Genomic DNA, 23099 nt, shown 5'->3' with positions numbered 1-23099 from the left:
TCCAGACCCCAAAGCCCCCCAGAGCCCCCTAGCCCCCTTCTCGCAAGCGGAGGGTGGGGGGGGGAAGGGCTGTTGTTAGGGGGCAGAGTGTGGCGGCGGGAAGTACGAGAAAGCGCCAGGGATGCGATGTGCGGGCGTGGCTCTGGGAACAGACGTGGGCGGGGGGGGGCTGGGTAGGGCTGTTGTGAGGGGGCGGAAGGGCTGTGGCAGAGGGACGCCATTCAAGTACGAGAAAGCGCCAGTGAGCTGCTGCGGGGGCTTGGTTCTGGGCACAGACGTGGGCGGGGGGGGGCTGGGTAGGGCTGTTGTGAGGGGGCGGAAGGGCTGTGGCAGAGGGACGCCATTCAAGTACGAGAAAGCGCCAGTGAGCTGCTGCGGGGGCTTGGTTCTGGGCACAGACGTGGGCGGGGGGGGGCTGGGTAGGGCTGTTGTGAGGGGGCGGAAGGGCTGTGGCAGAGGGACGCCATTCAAGTACGAGAAAGCGCCAGTGAACTGCTGCGGGGGCTTGGTTCTGGGTGCAGGCGTGGGTTTCACCACAGGAGTGGGCATTACCACAGGCTTGGGTTTCACCACAGGCTTGGGTTTCACCACAGGCTTGGGTTTCACCACAGGCTTGGGTTTCACCACAGGCGCGGGATTCACCACAGGCGTGGGATTCACCACAGGCGTGGGTTTCACCACAGGCGTGGGTATCACCACAGGCGTGGGTATCACCACAGGCGTCGGTTTCACCACAGGCGTGGGTATTACCACAGGCGTGGGTATTGCCACAGGCGTGGGTATTACCACAGGCGTGGGTATTGCCACAGGCGTGGGTATTGCCACAGGCGTGGGTATCGCCACAGGCGTGGGTATCGCCACAGGCGTTGGTATCGCCACAGGCGTGGGTATCGCCACAGGCGTGGGTATCGCCACAGGCGTGGGTATCGCCACAGGCGTCGGTATCGCCACAGACGTCGGTTTCACCACAGGCGTCGGTATCGCCACAGGCGTGGGTATCGCCACAGGCGTGGGTATCGCCACAGGCGTGTGTATCGCCACAGGCGTCGGTTTCGCCACAGGCGTGGGTATTGCCACAGGCGTGGGTATCGCCACAGGCGTGGGTATCGCCACAGGCGTGGGTATCACCACAGGCGTCGGTTTCACCACAGGCGTAGGTTTCACCACAGGCGTGGGTATTACCACAGGCGTGGGTATCGCCACAGGCGTGGGTATCGCCACAGGCGTGGGTATCGCCACAGGCGTGTGTATCGCCACAGGCGTCGGTTTCGCCACAGGCGTGGGTATTGCCACAGGCGTGGGTATCGCCACAGGCGTGGGTATCACCACAGGCGTGGGTATCACCACAGGCGTCGGTTTCACCACAGGCGTGGGTATTACCACAGGCGTGGGTTTCACCACAGGCGTGGATATCACCACAGGCGTGGGTATCACCACAGGTGTGGGTATTACCACCGGTGCGGCGGCGACGGCGATCAGTAACCCGGACCACAAGTTGTCCATGACCGCAGCCTTCTCCTTGTACGTGAGCAGGAACTCCGGGTAGATCTGAGGCCGGTCGAAGACGACAAAGATGGAGGGTGAGTGGATGTTGTTGGCGCAGCTGTCATAGAAGAGGGTGTCCCCGCCGTCCTTGGAGGGCGGGCGCACGTAGCCGGCCGCGCCCCGGGTGTGGTGACCCACCAGCACCCGGGACACGAACATGGAGTGGACCGTCGAGGTGTGCCCGGTGTATTTGTGGGAGTAGCTGGCATCCCGGGCAAAGTAACTGCCTGGGGATGGGGAGAGAGACGAGGAGAGGAGGGGAGACAGAGGAGAGGAGAGAAGGGAAGAGGAGTGGAGACCGAGGTGGAGATAGAGGAGAAGAAAGAGAGGAGGAGAAAGAGGAGAGGAGGAGGAAGAGTGACAAGAGTGTCAGTTGTTAAAGTAGTAGTCTGTAGGATTTAGTGGCATCTAGAGGTGAGGTTGCAGATTGCAACCAACCGAATATCACCCCTCCATCACCTTTCCCTTTCAAAAGACATGGTAGGTATTGACCAGCTTTAGCTCATAGTTTGATATCGAAGTATGGCAGCGATTATGATTTAACATTTTAAACCTAAATTCTAAATTCTGGAGCAGTTTGTCCGTCCTAGGCTACTGTAGAAGCATCGCCGTCTCCACGGCATGGGCTCATTGTCAAATTAACAACGATATTTTTTTATGGGCTATACAATAACTAAAACACACTTATGAATATAAAATCTTTGCCAAGTCTGTTCTGCTAGATGCCCCTCATCGTACACACTGCACCTTTAAGTCCTGCAGCGTTGTCGTAACAGTTAGCTCACCCTTGCCGTAGGAGGTCCCGTGGGTTCCACAGATCCGCCAGTCAAAGTTCGAACAGCAGATGGCGTTGATGAACTTGGAGTCTGTGCCGTGGAACAGCTTCCTCTCGGCCACACTACGGCCCCCATTCCTTTTCTTCATTTGTTCCCTTTGCCTTTTAAAAAAACAAGATAAAAAAAAGGTTCAAATTACAGTGGATCATTATTTGCGTTTTCGTTATAAAAACTCACTTTTTTTATACTGTTATAAAGCGTTGCAAAAAATACCGATAACGTTATAAAGATAAGATAATGTTATAACGTAAGATAACGTTATAAAAGCATGATCCAACCGATAATGCAAAGTTTAAAAAAACTGGTTAAAATTACAGTTGATCATAATAAGCGTTATCGTTTTGAGTCCCTTGTGTCTGCCATTCTACGGCTTTTCCGACCAACCGACGTACAACTGAAATTGGTCCCAGAGACACTTGTTCTGAATTCTCTCGATCTTCACGATGTCAAAGGCGGTCATCGTCTGACGAAACAGTGTCTCCACCTCCTTGTATTCTGTTGATGAATCTTGCAGCAGTACTTTCTACCAGAGACAGAGGAGAGAACTCTTAATTTACCCTTGAGGACAGTTAGAACAACCCAAAGGTGTATGTCATGAGACTCATCTTTTTAAATACTATTTACTAATCTTTTTAAATACATCCTAACTGTATTAATCACCAGGATGTCATCACCATCAATACTTGATACAAATCTGAATACAGTTAACAACATCTCTCTAATAATGAATAAAATATTCTAAAAGCACATGGAATTTATGATCTCGACCTAAAAAGGCAGGCAATGTTCTTGCATGTAACCCTTCTATGTAACCCTATAAAAAGGATTATAATTACCTTGTATCCAATATCAGGAACCTGGGTCTTGTCCCAGTGTCTGGGAAAAGCTTGGACATTTGGTGGACCATTTGGAGGGCTTTTACTGAAATAAAAAAATAACAATAACTTCATCTGAAGCGTAATAGAAAGGACCCGTTCTGTGTCTATTTTATGGGCAGTGGTCCAAAGTGCCCGATGTAAAAGTGGGTGTCTCACTGAAATATGAGGATCAATGTTAGGACAGAGGTGTGACGGCAGATCTGGCGATACAAAGTTGCCTGACTGGAGCAATCACTCTTCACCAGTAGGAGCGAGATTCTTCTTTGTCGGGAAGAAGGATGGCTCGCTTCGTCCCTGTATCAACTACCGAACGATATCACGGTAAATAACCGAACCATATCACGGTTCGTTCCCCTCCACGGAGCCGTGGTTTTCACCAAATTAGATCTGCGCAACGCATACCACTTGGTCCTTATCCGGGAGGGAGACGAGTGAAAGACCACGTTAAACACTAGGGGTGTGCATTGGCACTGCCCTCACGATTTGATTAAGATTCACCAGGTAACGATTATATTCAATTCGATTCCACGATGCATTGTGATGCATTGCGATGCATCAAAATTCTACTGCACACAATAAGGCAAATTTGTCACTTCAATTATGACGTCGGCAACCGCAAGCTCGTGGCCGTCAAGCTCGCCTTGGAGGAGTGGCGACATTGGCTGGAGGGCACGGAGCACATTTATAGTTTGGACCGTCCACCGCAACCTGGCTTATATTCAGTCTGCTAGGAGATTGAATTCTCGACAGGCCAGGTGGGCCTTATTCTTTGGTTGTTTCAATTTCTCCCTCACCCACCGTCCCGGGTCCCAGAACGTTAAGCCGGTTGCCCTGTCCCGCCTGTACTCCCCCGAGGACCCCTGTACTGATCCCGAAACCATCCTGCCCCCCGCTTGTCAGATCGCCACACTCACACTCAGTCCGCGGTACGCCTCGCGCAGAGACAGCAGCCAGGCCCCGGCCCCCAAATCTCTTGTTCGTCCCGGACGCTGTACGGTCCAGGGTACTGGTCAGGGTCCATTCCTCCAAGCTCACCTGCCACCCAGGAATCGCCCGCACTTTGGACTTCATCCGCTGCCGATTTGTTGGTCTACCATGGACGCAGACGTCCGTGCGTTTATTGTCGATCATTGTTGGCGCCCGGAATAAGACCTCGACCCGTCCCCGTTCCGGTCTGCCTCGGCCCCTACCCATTCCTAGCCGGCTGTGGTCATACATTGCCCTGGACTTCGTCACCGGTCTGCCCGCGTCTGAGGGCAACACCACCATCCTCACCGTGATCAAACTTTTCTCCAAGGCCGCGCACTTCGTCGCTCTTCGTCGCTCTTCGTCGCTCTTCGTCGCTCTTCGTCGCTCTTCCCAAGCTTCCCTCCTCAAGACAGCCAGCAGATCTCCTGGTCAGGCACGTGTTCCGCCTTTATGGCATCCCTGCGGACATCGTTTCCCCAGTCCCCAGTTCACCTCTCACGTGTGGCATGCGTTCTGCGGGCCTCTAGGGGCCACACCCAGCCTTTCCTCCGGGTTCCACCCCCAGTCCAATAGACAATCAGAGCGGGCAAACAAGGAGATGTAGGCAGCGCTCCACTGTACCTCCCACGCCAGTCCCTCCTCCTGGAACTCTCAGCTTCTCAGAGTATGCCGACAATACGCTAGTCAACGCATCCTCCGGCTTATCCCCGTTCATGGCCTCACTGGGCTACCAACCACCCCTGTTCCCCAAATTGGAGGTCGAGATCTCAGTCCCGTCGGTCCAGGTCCACATGCGCAGGTGCCAGCGCACTTGGAAGCGCACACGCGCTGTGCTTCCCCGCGCATCCTCCCGCTCCCAATGGCAGGCCAATAAGCACCGTCTACCTGCCCCCCAGTACGCTCCCGGGCAGAGGGTGTGGCTTCGGGCATGGAACCTTCCCTTGAAGGGAGTTCCTCCCGAACTCTCCCCCTGCTTCATCGGCCCGTTTGAGATCAAGACTATTATCAACCCCTGTGCTGACTTCCCCCATCCCTCCGTGTACATCCGACCTTCCACGTCTCCCAGGTCAAGCCCGTCTCCACCAGCCTGTTGTCTCTCCCAGCTCCGCCCCCAATCCACCCATCTGGAGGTACGACGCCGCGGCCGGGGTCACCAATACCTCGTCGACTGGGAGGGGTATGGTCCTGAGGAGTGCTCCTGGGTTCCCCGGAGTCGTACTCTGGATGCCTCGCTCATCCGGGACTTCCATCGGGATCACCCGTCTGTTGTTGGGCGTCCACCGAGAGGCGTCTGTCGAACCGTACCGCTTGCTTCGCCCCAGCTTGTCACCTTCCCCGTCACCCAATAAACCCTGTTTCCTTTTACCCCGTCTCTGCCTCCCTGTGTCCAGCGCTTGGGTCCCCTTCGCCCCGTTCCTTAACAGCTAAAGTTCCTTTCCCCCAATTCCATATCAACCATGGCTGAGGTAACCCCTTCTACGAGTCTCATTGTGGAAATATCAGAGACAGAGTCCGACTCAACAGCAGAACGGTTATCCCAATCAAATAACAAAGACACTTGCGTTACAGTGTGTGTAATCACACACACTGTAACGCAAGTGTCACACACACACACACACACACACACACACACACACACACACACACACACACGCACACACACACACACACACACACGTGGCGCTCGCACGTCGTATCTCATTGGTGGGCCAAGTTCTCTGGGCTGACAAGGCAGAAAGAGGGGAGGTGGCATCTCACCTTATGAAGAGATACTGGGAAAATTCCAAAACGGCGCGTATGAGCTTTGTTTTTTCAAAGGCAGTGCAGAATGCCTAGTGCTCGTTTTACACCCAACAAAACTTCTAGCTGCTGTCGAAGCATAGGTAGGCTAGGGGAACTCATATTAATGTTAGAAAACCTCAGAAATTGAAATATTCATGCCATGGGATTTTTTTCACCCTGAGCAACTTTAAATTTTGAATAATATAATAGATAATAGAAAACCTTATTTAACGTGAACATTTTAATGTCCATGTTTCCATACATATTTTCACACATTTTTATTTTACTTGGCAAAAACAAAATATTAGAGGGGGTACACTAGTAGAAAGAGTTTGAGAGCCACTTGTGTATCGGGACCAAGACATTTGACTTCTCTTCTCGTCCGTCCTCCAGGTGGAACGCACCTTGTCCTGATGTCCTGCACGTCGTCAGAGGACAGGAAGCGAGGCCGTCGCCTCACCAGCCTCTTGGTGCCGTGTCTCTTATTGGTCTGGATCATGTCTGCAAAATGCAAAGAAATTCAAATCTAATGATGCAACGTTTCAACTGAGTCATCCAGCAGACGCTGTCTGGAGCGACTCACAGAGAGTTCACATAACAGATCATTGATAAAGGGTTGACTTGATACCAGAAGGTTGCTAGTTCGATCCCTCGCTCCTCCTAAATGAGTGTTGAGGTGTCCATGAGAAAGCCACCTCACCCTAACCTCAAATGACAAATGTGTATGGTTGTATGGCGCTTACAACCTTTGGATGAAAGCGTCTGCTAATTGCCCTAAATGATAATGCAGTGAGCTTGGGGTTTAAACCAGCAACCTTTTCTGCCAAGGGGTTGAAACTCCCTAGCAACGTCACAATCCCTCCCCCGTCGTATGACAATCTATGCCAGCTCATGGGGTGTATAATGATGGGTGGGTCGAGGGCTGGGGGGGGGGGGGTAACGGTGGCCTCACCCTGGAGGCTGAGTGTGTAGGCATGGGACCCTGCGGTGAACTCCACCACCTCCTGGGGGTCGTTCTGGAACTTCTGCTCCAGCTCTGTGCTGCTGTTGGGCTGGAGAGAGCAAATGGCAAACGAACACACACACAAACACACATGCACACACGCGCACCAATATGCACGCACACGCACACACACACACACACACACACACACACACACACACACACACACACACACAGAGTAATGGTTTTAAACACATGCGTTCTTTGGTAAAGAATATCTGTTTATTTGTTCAAATCAGTTCTTCGAATAAAATATTTGAGCACAATTGATAGCATATTTTTACTCTCCCGCCAATTATCTAGCCTGCCCCTCTTTGCAGGTACTCTACTAAAGGCGCCGCTTTGCAATGGTGCTGAACTCACCGGTGAATCGTACTGGTTCCAGTTCCCATTCCCTTCCTCCCAGTACCAGAGCCACTCAGTGGCGAGTAGGAGGGTAGGCATGAGGACTGAGGAGATGGAGGAGAGACGCCTGGCCTTCTGGAGTCCACACGTCATGGTGCCAAAGCACACCGCTTCTACATCGACCGTGCTGCAGGAAACATCACACCGTTGACCCTCAGTATGTGGGTTTAGAGAGAAGTACAGCATAAAAACGCCACACAACATTTGTTTAACCAATTCAATGATGAAAAATAGACAGGATTTAAGGGATACTAGAAATCAACAGAAGCAAACTGAGGTTTCAAACTGGGATTAAACGGAGTAGGCTTATTTAAACTAAAATGGTTTTGAACTGGGATTAAACCGGCTCATTTAAAGATCCCATGGCATACTAATTATGAATGATTTTATATAGCTGTTAGTGGGCCCCTAATACTGTACTTGAAGACGTTCTAGAAATTCAGCCTTGGAGCCGAATTACAGCCACTACGAGCCAGTCCCACAATGAGCTTTCCACAAACATGCCGTTTATTAGAGGCGGGTCAAGATGGAGGGTGGGGGTGTGGCCCTGAGCAGCTTGCGGTCACGGTACTATGCACTCATTTTACATTGGATGCATTGCAATGGCGAGGCACACACACAGCATTCGGCCGTGTTCTGTAAATATTCTAGAACACTCCGGGTGCTCCGGGCGGGAGTCCTGGAGCTCTCTATCTAAATAATATCCTATTCCACGGGGATATTTATATCATATAATATATATTGTCATGGCCAAAAGCTGTGTGCGCCTCCAGACGATATTATGAATCTGAAAACGACTGCGTTGGGTTCTCCGACGTCTCTGGTTCTTCCACTTCCACATCAATCTGAAGTAGACTGAACCGCGGCATGGAGGAGAAAAGGATTGCTGCCAGCGATTGTTGTTGTCCATCGGCAGCAGGCAGCATTCAGCATTCGGGGACTAAGGCCCCGTTTACAACCAAAGGGGAGATTTCTGATAACACCTGTTATGTGTTGTCGTGCCAACTAAGAGAAACGGGGTTTTAGGTTCTCAAGTGTCACATTATGCCAGAAAACGCTTCACGTCATGTGAGCGCCCGCTGTCTCTCCACACGAACGAATCTCACGCCATATAGGGGGATTATTTGTTCATCAACACGGCGGATGCGCGCGCAGAATGATTGCAAAAGAAAATTGGTTTGACTGGTTGCCATGGTTATCTCCGTGTTGTTCATTTGCAGTTGCGATGTTGTCAGCTTACTGTTACATTAAATTGTATTCCGAAAACGCGGTTATATGCTATAGAGTCAGACCCTCGGATGAATTTCAAATTATAAATATGTACACTTTGGGCCCTATTTTAACGGTCTGAAACGCAAGTGAGAAGCGCCAAGCGCAAGTTGCTTTGTGGGCGGTTCTATGGTGATGTCGCTAGTTTACCGGCGCAAAAAATGAGTCTTGCGCCCGGCGCCTATCTATAAATAATATAATAATACATTTCATTATAGTGCCCTTTTCATCTGAAGATCTCAAAGGGTTACATCCTGGTGGAAACCAGAAGCCAGTGGAGTGAGTGGAGGATGGGGTAATGTGCTCATGCTTGCGCACTCTCATCAGGATCCTAGCTGCGGAGTTTTGTATGTATTGGAGCCTCTGCAGGCTCATGCTAGGGATCCCGATGAGTAGTGCGTTACAAAAGTCCAGTCTGGAGGAGATAAAGGCATGAACTTGTTTTTCAGAGTCTGAGAGGAAGAGAATGGGGCGGAGTTTGAAAATGTTGCGGAGGTGATAGAAGGAGGTCTTGCAGAGGTGGTTGATATTTGATTCAAAAGTGAGTTGGAGGTCAATTTTTACACCAAGATTTGTGACTGTTGATGAGAGAGGGATATTTGAGCCAGAAACAGTGATGCTGGTTATGGATGATGATTTGGTCTGGTGAGAGGTGGCGACCAGGATGGCTTCGGTTTTTGAGCTGTTGGGTTGGAGGAAATTGTGCTCCATCCATACCTTTATCTCCTCCAGGCACGTGGGGAGTTTTGATGGGGATGACGGTGACGTTGAAGGTGGGCTGGCAGCCGTGGCATTGAAATAGAGCTGTGTGTCGTCGGCATAGCAATGGAATGAAAAACCATGGCGGCTGATGACCGGCCAAGGGGGATGAGGTAGAGGATGAAGAGGATGGGCCCAAGGACTGAACCCTGGGGGACACCGCAAGTGACTGTGTGTGGGTTCGATTTGATGGGACCCAGGGAGATGCATTCTATCCGGTTTGTGAGGTATGACTGGAACCAGCTGAGGGGAGTGCCAGTGAGTCCAGTGGTGAGGTGGAGGCGGTTTAGTAGAATGTCATGGTCGACTGTCGAAAGCAGCAGAGAGATCAAGAAGGTGAGGGGAGCCAGCGTCGGATGACCTCAGGAGGTCGTTTGTAACTCTTACGAGTGCAGTTCCTGTGCTGTGGGCGGAGCGGAAACCGGACTGGAATTTATCGTAGAGGTTGTTTAGTTTGAGGTGGTTTTGAAGGCCGGTGGCAACTGCTTTCTCAAGTACTTTGGATATGAAGGGGGATTGGAGATGGGCCTGTAGTGTGATAGGACTTCTGGGTCAAGGGGGTGTTTTTTGAGCAATGGTCTGATTATGGCTTTCTTGAAGAGGGGGGGGATGTGACCAGTTTGGAGAGAGTGATTTATAACAGGTGATCACGGGACTGAAGACAGTGATATGGGTTTTTACCAGGGAGGTTGGGAGAGGGTCCAGGGCACAGGTGGAGGGTTTCATCTTCCTGATGATGTTCTGCACCTCTTCTGATGAAACCACAGGAAAGCAGTTTAGGGGTTGTGAGATGGCATATGTATATGGGGGAACGGTTTGGGTGGGAGGACTGGAAAGAGCAGAGCGAATATTTTCAATCTTTGATTTGAAAAAGTCCATGAAGTGATTTCACTGTTCTTCTGTGGTGCCAGTAAGTGGGAGGGATTGTGGTTTGAGAAGATGGTTGACAGTTAAGAGGAGCTGTTTGGAATTTCCTGGATTGTTTCTGATGGCGTCAGAGTAAAAAAGTGAAGTCCCTCTTTAAGAGACTTTGAATACTGTAGTAGATGCTCCCAGAAGATTTGATTGTGAACAGTGAGGCCAGATGTTTTGTATCGCCGCTCAAGGACTCGCCCTGCTGCCTTCATCTTCCGCAGCCCATCTGAGAAGCAGGGCGCTGGGCGGGTGAAGGTGACTGCTCTGATTTTAACAGGTGCATGGTGATCCAGGAGGCTACTCAGATGGCTGTTGTAGTAGTCCACTGCTTCGTCGGCTGATGAGAAGAGTGTGGAGAGAAGCTTAAAGTCTGCTGCCAGGTGTTCTTGGTTAATGTTTTTGAGGTTTCTAAAGCTGATATTTCTTCTAGGCTTTGAGAGGCTGGATGAGGATGGCAACTCCATATAAATTATCTTGTGGTCAGAGACACCAAGGTCATACACCTGCAGGTTAGTGAGAGGGGCAGAGTTTGCGATGACCAGGTCCAAAGTGTGCCCCCTGGTGTGTGTGGGGCCATCAACAAGTTGCTTTAGATTAAAGCAGTCCAATAGTTGAAGAAATTCAGCAGCAAAGTGGCAGGAGGGGGTGTCGACGTTGATGTTCATATCACCTGAAATGATAACATTGGCAGAGGATGTGCAGAAAGTTGTGAGGAGAGTTTACATCTCAGGGATGAAAGATGTGTTCAGTTTTGGTGGTCGGTAAATAAGGAGGAACAGCACGGAGGAAGGGGGTTTACATTTAAAAGCAAGGCATTCATATGAAGAGAGTTCAGGCAGGGGCTGCAGAGATAACTCCAGATCACTGCGATGGATGACTGACAGGCCGCCACCACAACCTTTACTGCGGGCTTTCTGGAGGTATCTATATCCTGGGGGACAGCTCTCATTTAAGGAGGAGAAAGTATCTGGTTGGTGCCAGGTCTCTGTGATGTACATAAAATCCAGACATTTATCCAGTATGATCATGTATTAGGCAGGATTTGTTGCTGATTGATTGGGCGTTAAAAAGTTCAATTTTGCTGCTGGATGAAGCAATGAATCTTGCAACATGGTCTCACAGGAATCCGTGAAATGACTACGGTCGGACGCTTAACTCGAAATCCGTGGCCACATCACGGAAACACGCCGATATCCGTGTTGAGCCACGGAATAACAGTGTCATTTACTTGCATTGGAGCAAATTCCGTGGCCACATCACGGACAATTGAAGTGATTCCATCAGACCACCACGGATTTTGAGTTAAGCCCCCGCTGTGGTCAAATGTGGCACACACACAGATTGAAACGGGAGCACACACACAGATTGAAACGGGAATCTGTGTGTGTGCCACGGAATATCATTGTCATTTACTTGCATTGGAGCAACTTCCGTGGACACAACAAGGACAATTTAAGTGTTTCAGTGAGACCACCCCGGGTTTTGAGTTAAGCCCCCGTAGTCGACTCGCTCGTTGAAACGGGGATCCGTGTGTGAGCCACGGAACATCAGCGTCATTAACTTGCATTGGAGCGAAATGCAAGTTTCCGTGATGTGTCCACGGATTTCGTGTTATTCGTCTGTAGTCATTTCACGGATTCCTGTGAGACCAGGTTGAATCTTGGCAGTGGACGTAGCAGACTAGAATCCACTCCCCGTTTTCCATCCAGCTCCCTGAGAGGTGTTGCCATGGAGATGCCCAAACGACTTATCCAGTAGGAGACAACGCTCTGATGACGTCTGTGAGGTGCGACAACTACGTGACAGTGACCAGATAGCCGGTATGGAAGGACTTTTCTGTGGGTTGAGGAACTTTTTTCGGGAGCCTCTGTGGATATAGTTGTAATGTCCGGTGGGGTGAAGAAATTTTTTGAGATTCATCAGCTGGTCGACGGAGTAACTCAACATAGTGGTGCCGGCGGCAACGGTGGAAAAAGTACACTGCAGGTAGTGTGCTAGCAGCAACAGGTAGGCAACCGCTAGATTTGAAAAGGTCCACTGGTCGGACGCGTAAAGTGAAAAGTTTAAAAGACTAAAAAGATTTAAAACAGAGAGCGCTAGCATCCTCCCCAGTCCCGATCTAAAAATGGTTGGTCTGAAGTAGACTAATTACCCGTGGGTGTGGTTGGGCGTAACGTGCAATTAACCAATGAGAGTGCCAGCTCTAATCCCCTTTAAGAGCCATGAGCGCATTTGAATCTGACGAGTTGATATTTTGACAGCGCGTCTGCAGTCTCCGATGTGCCGTATTCTTGAAGAAAGTAGTCCAATCCGGATTGCTTTTAACTCACTTTATTTGTTAAAGTATTTCGGTATGGTAACTATGAAGCAAAAGGAGGGGAATTGTATCGAACATGAGTGTGAGCGACAAACAGCCAGCCTCTGTATCTAACTCGCAAGTCTGGACTGCCGGATGTTTCTGCTCTCGTTGACTCCAGGCCCTGATTTAATACCTAGTAGGCGTGGCCTATGTGACGTATTAGCTTCGGCTTCCTCACCTGTCTAAAGGTGCTGCCATCTGTGGCTGGAGTAGTTATTGCAGCTTTCAGTTGGGTCCTGCTCCCCTTGTGGCTATGTATAGTAATTACAGCTTTTGTGTTCAATCCTGCTTCCTAGTGGCTATGTGTGGGTAATGCAGCTTGTGATCCTGAGGCCGTATTACAGAAACTTCCTAACTCGTAAATCCTATCTTATCTGTTTGGTAACTATGGTAACAAGGGTTAGGACCGGATTTAGGAGAAAAGTCATTACAGAACGTCCGATCCTAAAGTCAGTGTTCTTATCTTAACTCCAGATAGGAAATGTGTATTACAGAAATATCCTAAATCACCAAAATCCCAAATAAACGGTCCTAACTTTAGGACGACCCATCAGCTCTCACAACTGTCATAACTGTCATTTACGGTTACAAATTAGCGAGATGGCTGCTCTTTTATTACATATAGCGCAGCAAAATCGTAGACGTAGGCCTAATGGGGATCTACGAAATATGTTTGTGGAAAGGCTTTTGAGTGATCCCAACGATGTTTTACGTTTCGGCGATACAACACTTATAAGCCGGTACAGGCTTCCCCGGGCCATGATCCTGGGTTTGGCCGAGGAGCTACGACCTTTTCTGGAGAGACCGACACGCCGTCATGGGGCTCTGCCTGTTGTCGTACAGCTGACAAATGCGCTGAGACTTTTTGCAAAAGGTGACTTTCAGAGCGAAGTAGCCGATATAGGTAAACTTTCACAACCTGCAGTGTCGCGTAATTTAACTGAGGTGGCAAAAGCCATTGGCGGATTAGCCCGACGTTACATTAAGTTTCCAACGGGTGATGAACTCAACATCATCAAGGAAGCCTTCTATGAACACGCAAGGATGCCGGGTGTAATAGGACTGGTGGACGGATCCTTATTTCCAATTAAAGCGCCCAAAGAGGATGAAGCTACCTATGTTTGCCGTAAAGGATACCATGCGATCAATATTCAGGCAATAGGAGACCATAACATGCTCATCCGACATTTAGTAGCGAAGTGGCCTGGGTCAAGTCATGACGCCTTCGTCTTCAACACAAGGTGGCGTATATGATTAAGACTATTTCCCTAGGCCTATATTGTTAGAAATGTGGTTTTACTTGTTGTAACAACTAGTCTATCTGCAGTGACATCAATACGTATCTGGGGGAAAGTGGTTTGAGTGGATGGCTGCTTGGGGATTCTGGCTACCCATTAAAACCCTTTCTTTTGACGCCAGTAGCCAATGAGCGCACACCACAAGACATGCGGTATGCTAAATAAAAAAAAATAGCTTATATATAAGTATTCCTACATTTGTGTTGTTAGGACACTCAGTTTATGATATTTGCTTTGTATTATCAGATACAACCAAGCACACAAAAAATGCAGGGCAAGAGTGGAACGTCTGTTCGGAGTCTGGAAGAGCAGGTATATTCATAAAAGTAGTTAAAGGTCTGTGCATGGTGTGTTTCATTTGGAAGGTGTGAGTGCATTGTAAGGCCCTCTAGCTCAGGGCATACTTAGGTCTACTAAAGACATATTGCAAGATCTTTCTAAAACTGCATATTTTCCTGTTAGATGGAGGTGCCATGACATGAGTGGTGGATATCTCCAATATACTCCAGAGAAGGTCGTTCTGTTCATCAAAGCGACAGCTGTGCTACACAACATCTGCAGACTGGCAAACCTCCCAGATCCAGACATACCAGATCAGGATATGGAGCACCCCGAAGAGGCACAGGATGTCCATTACAATGGAATCAACACAAGAAATCTAATCAATATTAGATTTTTTTTAAACTAAATTAAAAAATAGAAGCAACACAATGGTCAAGATTACAATTCATTCATTTATATTTCAGTTAAACATTTTTTGCACACTCTGGCCCTACTCTTCTCCCATTCAAATGTTTCCCTCTCAAGGAGGAGTCGCTCTCTTTCTATGGCGACTCTCTCTCTGTATAATTGAAGCTTCTCCCTCTCAATTTCTAGCAGAGCAAGGGTTTCTGGTGATGACTTCAGCGGACGTGTTTTCTTTTCTGCAAAAACAAAGAGAATTCTGATTAGCATACCAATAAAAAGGAAATAATCCTGGTGCCAGATATGTTAGATGATTTAATGTATGCACATTCATGTAATGTCATTTAAGCTATAAACAGATTATGAATGACGAGATAAATGACAGTTTAGCTGACATATGACCCCAAGTCATCATCATCACAACGTCTTACAAGTAGCCTAACATCTTACCAGGAGGCGGTTGTGTAGCATCGACTTCAACAACTTCACTGACTGAAGTTGTGGTCTCAAAGAAGTCCACTGGCAACCCAGTCTCAAAGCCTCCATCGATGCCTGCATGGACAGCCAGAATGTTAATTAGTATGTCTTTCTTATCATATATCATATCATAGCAGCTATAATATAAAGTCAAGAAACATAATCACTAGCAGGGAGAACGAGAACGTCAAACATTATAAGATAGACATAAGCGAATTCACTCTACAAAGTTCTCCGTCGGGATGTCGGATACGCAATGCAATTCGCCGTCCGATCGATCTTATATGTTGACTACAAAGCACTTTACGGAGGTCTATAAACTGGCCTTACCCTCGTAGTCAGCCTTGCTGAGGAGTCCCAGAATCCGGTCCTCCGCCGGTGTCAGGGGGGTAGCGGAAGAGTTGCCACCACCGGTAATTCTCCGGTCTTTACAAATGAACGTTGCTTTTTTCTTAACGTCACTTGTGAGTGTGGTAATTTTTTTCTTGACGTTTTCAACGTTTCTACTGATCCCTGATACGGTGCTCACCTTTTCGGCTATTTTCAGCCATTCTTGGTCTTTCTTTTCTTTGGTCAGACTCATAGAAAATTTCCCATACAATATTTCCTTTGAGCTTTCTACTAAACTCACCAACTTTTCTATTTCGTCCGCTTTAAAATTTTCGGCACAACGTTGTATTTTCCCAATCCCATCCATAGCTAGCAGTTGTTTTTGGATATTTTAGGATTATGACAGTTGTCAGCTGTGAAGTGACGTGATCCGACAACAAGTTTCATCAGTTGCTAGGTAACAGACATAAAAGCTGAATGTCGATGCTAGATCGCCTACTTAGGATATCTTAACCTGCGATAAGATAGGATTCCTAAATTAACATAGGATATGTTTCTGTAATACCAAATTGAGAAAAATCCTATCTCCACTTCTCCTATCTTAACTTAGGACTTAAGATAGGAAGTTTCTGTAATACGGCCCCTGCTTCCTAGTGGCTATGTGTGGGCAGCTTTTGTGCTTAAAATACGTGACAGATGCACATGAATTTCAAACTTCAAATTGCTCAGTTTATGGCCAAATACTATGGCCTGATTCACACATGGAATAAGGTTTTCTTCCACAACTTCAGAAATACAGAGTCCTCAAATACATTTCGGCAAAGAAAACTTATGATATGATATAACATATGATATGCGGTAACTGTGGTTCTATTTAATGATATACGCAATACATTATAAACAGTTTCTTATCAGTATTGTATGCATTATCGTTATCGACTTGTGAATATGCATGGGTCCCCCCGTTAATATACATTGCCATGTAATATATTATGCGTTACGTGTTTAGTTTGCGTGCGTTTAAACAGATGGACGCACACACGCGCGCCTGCATTCATAAATTATTTTACACATACACACACGCGCGCCCGCATTCATTCATTCTTTTTAATACTAACTCGCGGCAAAACAACGTTTGTCTCACGATCAAATTCTCATCAATCCTAAAAGTTATGGGCATGTACACAATGTCTGTGTCAAGAACATATGTGTTTGCTGTACGGTGTTTGCAGATGCATTGATTTAAAAGTACAACTTATTACCGCTGCATCAGCTGTTCTTTCCCATGTAATTTACCAAGAATGTATGGCTAGGTAGATGAGAGAGGCAAAGTGTATGCGCGAGGTGCACAAGCAACATTATGGATGCGCCCTTAAAATAGCATCTGAACAACGCGCCACTGACTTTAAACCAGGTATTTCCTGGTTTGTGGCCCAAGTGGTTTCTGAAACTGCAAAATAGCACCAGGGCACGTTTGCGCCAGAACACGCCTCCTCCTTTCGCCGAACCACCCCTTGGGGCGCAAGATTATTCCCTAATTTACCGACGCGTGGCGCTGGAGGGAAAAGAAGGCTCTGCGTGATTGACTCCAGTGATTAAGTCAATTGCGCCGGATGCAAGATAGGGCCCCTAATCTTGAAAGTGTAGACCTTTGTGATTCCTATTGAAACGAATGGCGAGGGGATTATTCTTCAAAACGAGAGCCGGTAAATTGTGAAAAATGAATTAAACTGTTCTTTAGAAAGGATCAGGAAGTCGCTTGTGTTATTTGTTGTTGTTGATGCAGAGGATTCTGATTGGCCTGCATGGCTTTATCCTTCTCCCTACACTGCCGCCCATAGGTTTGGCATAGTTATAATGGCGCTTGACAGCGTATTTATGCGGGTTGATGTAAATGACAACTTTTTGGAAAACGATGTTGTGTGCACAATGTTATTTTTGAAAACGGGGGGGGGGGGGGGGGGGGTTTATACATTTGTAATGTATAAACGTGCCTTCTCAACCATGGCTGAGATAACCCCCACTGCGAGTCTCGTTGTGGAAATACCTGAGATTTCAGAGAACCCGATTTGTGATGCGCCATAACACCAACAGCAGAACGTCTATCCAAATAACAATGAAATGTACAACACTTGTGTTACAGTGCTCGTTTTACACCTAATGTCATTTCTAGCTACTGGGGGACCATAGGCAGGCTAGGGGAACTCATGTTAATGTTAGAAAAACCCGTGAAGTGATATTTATATGCCATGGAACCTTTAAACTAAAAGGGTTTCAAACTGGGATTAAACAGAGAAGGGTCATTTAAACTAAAAGGGTTTCAAACTGGGATTAAACAGAGTATGCTAATTTCCACAAAAAGGGTTTCAAACTGGTAATAATGGAGAAGATTCATTGCAACAAAAAGGTTTTTAAATTATGATAAAACAGGGTAGGCTCATTTAAACTAAATGGATTTCAAACAGCGATCAAACAGAGTAGATTAATTTAAACAAAAAGGGTTTCAAACTGGGAAAAAACTGAGTGGGCTAATTTCAACCAAAAGGGTTTCAATCTGGGATTAAAGGGAGTAGGCTAATTTCCACATAAAGGGTTTCAAACTGGTATTAATGGAGTAGACTGATTTTAACAAAAAGGGTTTCAAACTGGAATAAAACGGACTAGGCTAATTTAAAAAGAAAAGGGTTTGAAACCGGTATTAAACCGGGTAGGCTCATTTCAGCAAAAAGGGTTTCAAACTGGGATTAAACAATGTTGGCTCATTCAAACTAAAAGGGTTTCAAATGGGGATTAAACAGAGTTGGGTCAATCAAACAAAAACGGTTTCAAGATGGGATTAAACGGACTAGGCAAATTTAAACCAAAAGGGTTTTGAACTGGTATTGAACCGAGTCAGTTAATTGAAACAACAGCGGTTTCAAACTGTGATTAACAGTGTAAGATTATTTAAATAAAAAGGGTTTCAAACTTGGATTTAACAGACTAGACAAATTTAAACCAAAAGGGTTTCAAATATGGATTAAATGGAGTATGCTAATTTAAACCAAAGGGTTTTGACTAGAGATGTAAGAGCAGTGGCAGGTCTGCTTGTAACGACTCCAGCCTCCTTGTCCTATCAGTACCTTCAAATCTATACACTTTCCTGTGTTGCATACCTATATGTTTTTTTGGGGTTACAGTAATCCTCTTCTATCTTCTCTGAGCTATCCAGCAGCGTCCACTGATTGCCCTCCAGAACTTCCCAGCTGTAAGGCAGACTGTAATGGGCTCCGAAACATTTTTCTGAAGAAGACAGAGAGGAAAAATTCATTATGTATCAGTGATTTATGAGGCTAATGTGGTAAAAATTAACCTTACATTCTATGTTAAACTATGATTATTATTAGGACTACATATCATATAAATACTTTAATGGTGGAAAAGAGCTGATCACCTTTAGCCTAGATGTTATGTGCAATGTGACACCAGTGAGTAAGTCCAGTTCATTCCCATCTGATGTGCCATGTGGCACATCAGTGAGAGAGTCCAGTCTACTCCCATTTTGATGTACTCTCTGAAGACAATGCTTACATTCACACGTGTGCATCATCTCTGTTTGTATAAGGATAATATATGTTCTAAGGTCACATTGGGATTCAGAAGACATGAGAGTATGCTGACATCCACACAGTATGACCCTGATGGGAAATTCTATGCACATCAATATTTGATGAAAGTCCAACTTTGTATTTCGTAAGGATTGGGGATATAAGGAGCTGTACCTCTCGTTTGCGGGTTTGCAATAAACTCTCCATCTATACTTGACCTGGTCTCTCCGATTCCTCTTTGCTTATAGCTAGTTGAAGTGAATTAGATAAGTTGTTATTATTAATGCCACCACACTAACACAACAGATCAACTCTGGTGCTCTGGTGGCATCGGGTTTGAACGCTGTCTGTTTTACGATTGGTTCTAAAATAACAATCCAGTAGATTGAACTCACCTCTGGGGTGGATACAGTTGCCTTCGAGGAAGAACAGGCAAATCTTGATTTTATCTGAAAGACAAAACAAACAATGAACAACTGTTTTAAGATCCATGGACGAGCACTTCCACGTAAGGTTTTAAATGGGTTTTAAAGATGTTCTGTAGTTCTACAGACAACGTTTTGCACTTAAAACAATTTTTATTACGTCATAATATATTACATTTATGACACTGTGTTGCATAAATAATATTTAGTCGTTGTTGTTTTGAAACTCAGATATATCAATGTAAATGGACTGCATTTATACAGCGCTTTTCTAACCAATGGCCACTCAAAGCACTTAAAGGCATATTGTACGATTTTCAGTGATATGCACTTTTTAATATGTTGTTGAAATTGGTTTTTACATCCTGACAGCAATAAATAACTTATGGGCAATGAAAAAGAAGCGAAAAAAAAACGAATTCTGTATCTGCTATAAACCTGTTAAAATGCTTACCAATCGGAGACATTGTACCCGAATATAAAGAACCAATCACAAGCCTGCGCGTTCTCTCCCCTCTGTGTACGAACCTGAGCCGGCCTGAGCGCGTTCACGGAGGGCAAAGAAAGCGTTGTTGTCATAGTAGTTCATGACAGTGGACTAGACCTAGTGAGCCTACAACGTTAACACGATGGAAGAAAAAAAACAGAAGTTACCACTGCCACCGTTACTTGCCCCGGTTCATCCTTTTAAAAAGGCAAGAAAAAGAAAGACAGAAAATGAAAAGGCAGCAACAAAAAAAAAGTAAGAGAATGCTCGAGGAAAAACGAGAATAAAAATTGGATTCGCTTTTCAGCGATGGCAACAGCTGAGGGAGTTGAATGGCCTGAAAAGTGACGCAATGGTTGCCGTTGAAGTAAACCGTAAGCAGCATTAGCGCTCGTGCACGGCTCTGTGTCGAGGGGTTGGGGCAGGGAGTCCTGAAGGGTGGGGGAGGAGTTAAACGGAACTCCGAAGAGAACTTAATTTCAAATCATGCTAGCTCTCTCACATCGTACAGTATAGCTTTAATATTAACTATAATATTGCCCAACTTTCACCCATTCATGCACACATTCACACATCGATGGTGGTGTCAGCCACGTAAGGCGACATCCAGCTCGTCGGGAGCAGTTAGGGTGTCTTGCTCAGAGACACCTCGCCACTCAGCTTGGAGTAGCAGGGTAAACAAACTATCACCTCCCGCCAAACAGCCAACCCGCTCTACCTCTGAGCCACGTGCCGCCAATGTACTGATTCACTCACTCAAAAAACATGCTGTGACAACAAACATAAAAATATCAAATAAACGTTCTGCTTTACCTCGAGGCGGGCTTCTCCTTCCATCACCTCCAGTAGCACCACCACCCCCAGTAGCACCACCACCCCCAGTAAAACCAGCTCTAGAAAATAAAGAAAAAGGACAAGTGGTTAGAACGTGACCCTTTTAATGTTCGTGTTTACGCTGCCAAATAGAACGCACATATATTATTCATATTATTTCTTTATTTTTCTCCCCAAAATGTTTTGTGCCGGTGAAGGGGGTACTCAGCTGAAAAAATATCTTAGTGTGGTGTAGCGGGACCAAGACGTTTGACTTCGCTAAAATCAAACAGAGAGGCAGTCCGTCCTCCAGGTGGAACTCACCTTGTCCTGATGACCAGCACGTCGGCGGAGGACAGGAAGCGTGGCCGTCGCCTCACCGCCCTCTTGGTGCCGTGTCTCTTATTGGTCTGGATCTTGCCTGCAAAATGCAAAGGAATACATTTTTTATAATGCTACGTTTTAATTATGTCAACCAGCAGAGGCTGTCTGGAGTGACTCACAGAAAGTTCACACAACAGATCATTAATAATTTTGAGTTGTTACCAGAAGGTTGCTAGTTCGATCCCTGGCTCCTAGCTTAGTGTCGAGGTGTCCATGAGCAAGACACCTCACCCTAACCTCTCCTGACCAGTATGTGTGGTTGTATGGCGCTTACTCCCTTTGGATGAAATCGTCTGCTAATTGCCCTAAATGTTAATGTAATGAGCTTGGGGTTTGAACCAGCAACCTCTTTGGTCCAAGGGGTTGAAACTCCCTGGCAACGTCCCCATCCCCCCCCCCCATCGTATGAGAATACCAGCTCATGGGGGTGTACCGTACACCGATGGGTGGCTCGGGGGTGGGGGGGGTGGGTAACGGTGGCCTCACCCTGGAGGCTGAGTGTGTAGGTCTGGGACCCTGTGGTGAACTCCACCACCTCCTGGGGGTTGTTCTGGAACTTCTGCTCCAGCTCTGTGCTGCTGTTGTTCTGGAGCGAGCAAGTGGGCGAATTAACACACACACACACACACAAACACACACACGCATACACACACACGCACACACACACACACACACACACACACACACACACACACACACACACACACACACACACACACACACACACACACACAGTAATGGTTTTGAACACATTAAGTAATGCTGTCAATGGTGAAGAACTTCTGTTTATTTGTCTGTTGAAAACAGTTCTACGAATGAAATGTTTAAGCACAATTGATGGCATATTTTTACTCTACCGCCAATTATCTACCCTGCCCCCCCTAGCAGGTACTCGAAACTTAACGTTTACAAACCACAAACTAACTATCGGCTGGATTATTAGGTCTGCGGCTGTGAGCCGATCAGGCTGGCACCGCTTTGCAATGGTGCTGAACTCACCGGTATATAGTACTGGTTCCAGTTCCCATGCTCGTCCTCCCAGTACCAGAGCCACTCGGTGGTGAGTAGGAAGGTGGGCTGGAGGACTGAGGAGATGGAGGAGAGACGCCTGACCTTCTGGAGTCCACGGAACATGGTGTCAAAGCACACCGCTTCTACATCCACCGTGCTGCAGGAAACATCACACACCGTTGACCCTCAGTATGTGGGTTTAGAGATCACAAGTGCAGCATAAAAACACAACACAACATTTGCTCAACCAATTCAATTATGAAAAAAAGACTTAGGGGACACTAGAAATCAACAGGAGCAAACTGAGGTTTCAAACTGGGATTGAACAGAGTAGGTTTATTTTAACTAAATCGGTTTCGAAATGAGATTAAACAGAGTAGGCTTGATTCAACAAACAGGGTTTCAAACTGGGATAAAACGGACTAGAAAAATTTAACCCAATTTTTTTTTTAAACTTGTGTTAAACAGAGTAGGCTTATTTAAACAAAAGAGGTTTCAAACTTTGATTTAACAGACTAGGCAAATTTCAAACCAAAAGGGTTTCAAATTTAGATTAGAGTAGGCTAATTTACACCAAAGAGTTTTGACTAGAGATGCAAGAGCAGTGGCAGGTCTGCTTGTAAAGATTAGAGCATCCTCATCCTATCAGCACCTTCAGTCCTCTGTTGTGTGTTGCATACCTGCATGTCTTTTTGGGGTCACAGTAATCCTCTTCTATCTTCTCTGAGCTATCCAGCAGCGTCCACTGATGGCCCTCCAGAACTTCCCAGCTGTAAGGCAGCCTGCAATGAGCTCCGAAACATTTTTCTGAAGAAGACAGAGAGGAAACATGTATCTGTGATTTATGAGGCTAACACAACAGGGCATCTCAGGTGCTCTGGTG

General features: G+C 46.8%; 1 protein-coding gene and 1 long non-coding RNA gene across 2 annotated transcripts; both read right to left on the bottom strand.

The window, feature by feature from the left end:
* Positions 1-75: 75 nt before the first annotated feature.
* LOC115543115 (proline-rich extensin-like protein EPR1) lies at positions 76-20884 on the bottom strand. Its single transcript, XM_030355668.1, has 11 exons — positions 20822-20884; positions 19492-19545; positions 18665-18791; positions 7377-7545; positions 6963-7062; positions 6415-6511; positions 3218-3302; positions 2774-2904; positions 2331-2482; positions 808-1772; positions 76-612 (listed from the first exon to the last, which is right to left on the bottom strand). Exons 4-11 carry the CDS (start codon positions 7509-7511, stop codon positions 76-78), a joined length of 2202 nt encoding a protein of 733 aa, XP_030211528.1. The 5' UTR covers positions 7512-7545; positions 18665-18791; positions 19492-19545; positions 20822-20884.
* On the bottom strand, positions 14733-15222 carry LOC115542719 (uncharacterized). Its single transcript, XR_003976604.1, has 2 exons — positions 15153-15222; positions 14733-14941 (listed from the first exon to the last, which is right to left on the bottom strand). It is a non-coding gene; the product is annotated as an uncharacterized LOC115542719 (long non-coding RNA).
* Positions 20885-23099: the final 2215 nt, after the last annotated feature.

This window comes from Gadus morhua, chromosome 4 (assembly GCF_902167405.1).
Source record: "Gadus morhua chromosome 4, gadMor3.0, whole genome shotgun sequence".
Lineage (NCBI taxonomy): Eukaryota > Metazoa > Chordata > Actinopteri > Gadiformes > Gadidae > Gadus > Gadus morhua.
The sequence above is the reverse complement of the archived record's forward strand: the minus strand, read 5'-3'. Positions and strand labels throughout refer to the sequence as shown.